The sequence below is a fragment of the Sinocyclocheilus anshuiensis genome, unplaced genomic scaffold (assembly GCF_001515605.1).
Source record: "Sinocyclocheilus anshuiensis isolate Anshui unplaced genomic scaffold, SAMN03320099.WGS_v1.1 scaffold70, whole genome shotgun sequence".
NCBI classification, from domain to species: Eukaryota; Metazoa; Chordata; class Actinopteri; order Cypriniformes; family Cyprinidae; genus Sinocyclocheilus; species Sinocyclocheilus anshuiensis.
The window spans coordinates 2151730-2157564 of NW_015542377.1; the positions used below are offsets into that span (position 1 = coordinate 2151730).

The 5835-nt window shown below is 35.6% G+C and overlaps 1 protein-coding gene across 1 annotated transcript in view; it reads left to right on the forward strand.

Annotated features, from left to right (window-relative positions):
- The window catches only part of LOC107692429 (dedicator of cytokinesis protein 7-like), a 51176-nt gene that overhangs the window by 42061 nt on the left and 3280 nt on the right, over positions 1 to 5835 (forward strand). The window contains exons 44-46 of the mRNA XM_016491477.1: positions 1588 to 1602; positions 5403 to 5528; positions 5630 to 5719. Coding sequence (XP_016346963.1) covers positions 1588 to 1602; positions 5403 to 5528; positions 5630 to 5719 — 231 coding nt within the window. The remainder of the gene's footprint in view (positions 1 to 1587; positions 1603 to 5402; positions 5529 to 5629; positions 5720 to 5835) is intronic.

Genomic DNA, 5835 nt, shown 5'->3' on the forward strand with positions numbered 1-5835 from the left:
TTCATCAGCTAGAAAATCAGCTAAAAATTGTTCTGAAAGTGATTCCAACAATATTGTTCCTCTGTCACGTTATCATTTTAGTTGTGGTGTGGACTCCACTATTCTTTTTGGATTAGACTGGTTATTAAAACGTTATAGTTATAGTCTTTGGTGTGAATGAACCTTATATCTTTCTCATGTGTAGCACTGAACCACTAGTCTTGCACCATTTATGTTATTGATATGATTGATACCTGAGATTATGTGACTAATTGAGGAGAAGTGTGTTATAACTTTTGAGAGCAGTCATATTTGAAGTTTACGTACATTGAATGAGGTGACCAGAATCTCAGAGACATAGGGGTGACCCTTTTGACCTGGGCTAACAAGCAGACACACAGGACGCCCTAGCAACTGTGTAGCAACATGCTAAAAAATGAAACAAACACCTTAGCAACTGTATAGGAACTTCCTGGCAACAACCCAGAACACCTTAGCATCTTTCAACAAGCAAGCACGTTATTTATTTTTCTTTAAAAAATTGTAATATATAGTTATTTTATATTATTGCATGCAGTATACGGGGAAGAAGAGTCGTGCATGGCGAATACAGTCTAAAAAAATACACCACAGTTCAAAAGTTTGGGGTCAGTAAGATTTTTTAATAATGTTTTTGAAAGTTTCTTATGTTCACCAAGGCTGTATTTAATTTGATCAAAAATAGTAACATTGTCGAATATTATTACAACGTAAAGTAGGGCTGTGCAATTAATCGCATGCGATTGTCATGTGCATCTCGCCAGTAAAGCCGGTCCCGTTATTAGTAGTAAATCGCCGTCACCTGCTTTCAGATGGAGCGGCATTTAATAAACAGAGCCGAAGTTCACTGACAAGCTAGGCGATATCGCGTTCATAATCGAATGCGATTCATCTGCGATTATGAACGCGATATTGCCTAATTGTCAGTGAACTATGGCTCTGTGTAGTGAATGCCGCTCCATCTGAACGCAGATGATGGAGATTTACTACTAATAACGGGACCGGCTTTACTGATGAGATGCGCATGACAATCGCATGCGCTTAATTGCACAGCCCTAATGTAAAGTAAATGTTTTCTATTTTAATATATTAAAAAAAAAGTAGTTTATTCCTGTGATGGCAAAACTGAATTTTCAGCAGTCACATGATTCTTTAGTCTTCAGTGTCACATGATTCTTTAGTAAGCATTTTAATATGCTGATTTGGTGCTCAAGAATCTTATTCTTATTATCAATGCTGAAAATAGTTGTGGTGCTTAATATTTTTGTGGAAACTGTGATACATTTTTTTGGTGAATAGAAAGTTCAAAAGAACAGCATTTATTTGAAATAGAATTCTTTTGTAACATTATAAAAGTTACTGTCGCTTTTAATCCATTTAATTATCCTTGCTGAATAAAAAAAAAAGAAAAGAAAAAACTTACTCCCCCCAAACTTTTGAATGGTAGTGAATGATTTTTCCGAAACAAGTGTTTCCCGTAATGTTTTGCAGTCAGTGAGTCTGGGCTTCTGAAGGGGGTGATTGTGACCTGTGTATGTTGATTTGTGCTGTATTCTCTCTGTTATACAGAGCACAGGCTGGGAGGTAGGTGCTGAACTTCATGGTTAATGCTTGGCCCATACGTGCAAGCTGTGGGCGTTTATCATGACTCTCTTTGCTGTGAATTTGACCCATTAACCTTTTAATGGACGTTTACATTTCTTTGTCCATCCCTCCATTTCTCTTTCTGTGGGACTGCTGTCTGGTGTGTGGGCAGCAGCGTCCCTCGTCCTCTTGTCATCTTCCTCTCTTTCCCTTCTCTTTCTTGAGGAGAAACGATGTTAACATTGTCATTTTTGACAGACCATGCATGGGAGCCACTGTTACACTAATGACAGATTTATTCATGAATGCCTCATTTCACTCCCTCATCCGTCTCTCTCACTCCGTTTCATCAGTACTGCCATCTATGTCGTCTTATCATGTCTCAAAAGCACAGGGTTCGATTTATGCGAGACGTGGATAACCTTGGAGGACTGGTTTGTCCAAAAATGAAAGTCCGATCATATTTTACTCACCCTCACATTGTTCCAAATGTGTAGGACTTTCTTTGTTCTATGGAATCATGTAATCAGAATCGGAATGGATCATATAAGAAGATATTTTGAATATTAATGACTGGATCGTTGAGTCAGTTTAACTTGAAAAGTGAATGAGTCAGATTCATAAGTCATGTATATTATGTGAACTGGATCAACTAGGTCATTGCAAAGATCAGCCTCAAAATAACAGTATGACACTTTTATCACTTATATCATTTTTATGACACTTTTTTTTCTTATTTTGTGTTTTGACAGCTTGACACCAACAGTCCTCATTTACTTTCATTATAGAGTGTCAACAGGTTCTGGAAGTACAATCCCAATGATTTTCTCCATAGGAGAATCGAGTTTTAATGATAACTTACTGTGAGCTCAGAGGTTGCTAATGGATGGCATATGCTTTTGTTAAAGTCATTAGTTCACATTTTTAACATTTTTTTAAATAGCTGAATTTCTGGTAAAAAAAAAAAAAAAAAAAAGGAAGCAATGCGAATGATGCAATGGAATCAGCCTCCCTATGCTCTCAGAATAATTAAATATTCATAATGTGTATATATGTGCATATTTTGCAATAAACGTTTCTTAAATTAACAACTTTAAATGAATTAATTGATATTTCTCCATTTTTAATTTGGTTGTCATTCGCAATCCTTCTTAGGATTATTTTACTTTTGTCTTTTTGCCCGATTTTCACTTTTTTTTTAATTCAAATTTGAAATTTTGTGATTCACCTCGTAGCTGGTAATCACTATTAAATTGCTATGGGGAAATAATTAATGTGAGCATACTTCCAGAGCCAAGGTTGCTGAAAAATAACTATTGGGCTTTTATTTGAAAAAAAAAAAAAAAATTGCAATGAGGATAGTCTTCAAAAATCTATCTTTTGTGTTCCACGGACGAAAGAACATCATACAGGTTTGGAATAACCTGAGTGTGAGTAAACAATGACAGAATTATTAATTTTGGTTACTATTTAGAAAATCAGCTGACGATTGAAGCAGGGCCAGACTCAGGGCCAGATGCTTCTTAGAGAATATGCAGAATTCTTGGTTCTTTGTAAACTATGCTTGTTTTTTCTCTAAAGGGATGTCATGGTGTGATCATCAGTTCAAAACATTAACATTCAAAGTGACGTCCAAGTGACCTCTCTATACAAGCTTTTATTTCATTGCCAACTAAATCGACCCCTGAGTTCTCATTTACACCAATTTGTATACTAGTATTAATTTCACTTTATTCATTTATTGCATGGCAATGACTCAACAAAACCTTCATATTTGACACTTATTGCAGCATTACAGCAGGAATGCACTGTCTCTTAACTGTCCGTTAAATAAAGATACTTAAGTGCACTTTTCTCTGCCTGCTTCTTCCTTATTGCATGTTTGTCGTTGAGTTTTAGTCTTTTTGTGTTTGTTTGTCTTTGTATAGTATTGATTTATGGTAGTATTGCTGTTTGTTTTGTGTACATGTTTTGTTAGTCTTTCAAAGAGTTTCCTGATTAAAATGTTCTGTTCTCTCCTTTTTTATTTCCTTGGTTGCTGACCCCTCCTCTTCCCACTTTAATTATTGTGTCTTGTGGTAAGTTCATAGTTCGAGGGTTTATTTCCGTAGCTTTTATGACTGAAAAAAACATCACAATGAACCAGAGAAGGGCTGAACCATCTCAGACACCTGGTAACCAGGCCCACACACAATCTGAACTCTGCAGATTTCCTTGAAACGTCCATCATTCACAGTTTTACACTCCTCAATCTTTTACTCCTTACTGTTTATTTCTACAATGTTTTGACTAATTTGAATTTGCTTACTCTGGCTCTGACTAACTAATTTTCCATTTAGGATTACTGATAATTTGTGTTTACGCCCTTTTTGAACAGCTCTTTACAATATGACCTAAATTACATAGTTATGGTATTATTTTTTATGTGTCACATGCTTACAATACATGTGATATATGACACAAGTTAGAGGATTATCATTGAAATGATTTCATCATGTCTTGTTAAGACACTGACCAAAGTCTATTCAGGCTGTTTGTTTTATTGTCATATTAGCATTAGCATTATTAGCATTGGCTGTATGGTTGGTCTGCTTTGGTTCAGCCCGTATCTGCACCTGATTAATGCTTCACTTCCTGTGTGTAGAGCACTCAGACATGTTCCCGGCTCTGTACTTATACCCACCACTCTTTTTTTTTTTCCCCTTACTATGCTACTATGGCCAAACCTGTTTCTCCAGCACATGCTAATACTATCTGACATTCTATTTCTATTGACATAAGTGTTTCAGTTTGACATTCTGTATTAGGCTACAGCAGCACGTTTACATTCTCACGGGGAGCTTGCTACTTGTGTTCCATTCTTTGTCTCTTCTTTGGAGTACAGTTGTTCACTCACTCTTTAAGGACATCAGGTTGTCTCAGATCTTCTTCCTGTTATGTCATTCTTTGCTAATACAGTTTACAGAGAAAGTCCCCACTTTGTTCAGAACTGCTTCTTGCATCACTGTCCTCAAGCTTGGCTCAAATTCAAACTGAATTCAGATTTTGTGTCTGATGTGGAGATGCTCACTCTCTTTGCTATTTCTTCTTATGACAGATAATAATAATATACACCATTGTAAAATAGTTGTTTTTGAAAGAAGTCTCTTATGCTCAGAAAGCCTGCATTTATTTAATCAAATATAGTGTAAAAAAAGTAACATTTTGAAATACTACAATTTAAGAGGATTCTTTTCTATTTTAATATATATGACAGTGGCTTTACTGTCCCTTCTGATTAATTTGATGCATCTTTGCTGAATAAATGTATTAATTTATTTCAAAGAAAAACTTAACTGACCCCAGACTTTTGAATGGTTGTCTATATAGAAGTTTGGAATAATAATAAATGAAAAAGTTTTTCAGAGGTTGTGTAAAATATCCTCAAATGGTAGATGTTTGTACTAGAATAATGATACTGTATTAGTGTCTGTGTTTTCCTGTATTTCACTGTTATTTGATTGCATCACTATTTAAATGCCAATGTGTTGAATGCAGGTTATTTATGTAAACATGTTCCAGACAATGTTTACATTGCTGCTGTCACTTGATAACTTGCTGCCAAGAGAAAATGTTGGGTTTGCCTCATTGCACTTTACCTTTCTTTGAGTAACTGTTTTAAAGTGTAAAGTATCAAGTGTAAGTGTAAAGTGTGAGTACCAACAGGATTTATTTTTGCATGTTATCTGGTGTTTTTAAATGGCAGCTTTAATTAACAGCACATTGGTAATTAACACATTTGTTTGTTTCAGAATGGAAAGCGGATGTTTGGCACCTATTTCAGAGTTGGATTTTACGGTTCTAAATTTGGTGACTTGGATGAGCAGGAGTTTGTCTACAAAGAGCCAGCCATCACCAAACTGGCTGAAATCTCACATCGGCTTGAGGTACAAGACCGTTTGCATGGGTGCATTTTTTTCAGATTTTATTCTCTGTTGAAAGTTTTTTTTTGTAGCACACATACATACCCTTTCTAAATGTCTTTCAGAGTTTCTATGGTGAAAGGTTTGGTGAGGACCAAGTGGAAGTCATTAAAGATTCCAATCCAGTCGACAAGTGTAAATTGGACCCAAATAAGGTGCATTGAAATATCGCATTGTTCAAAATTTGCGCTCAGTTTTGTGAACAATAAAAATTGTGTGGAAAGTAAATTACAATGCTTTGCACAGAGAATAACAGATCATCCCCCCCCCC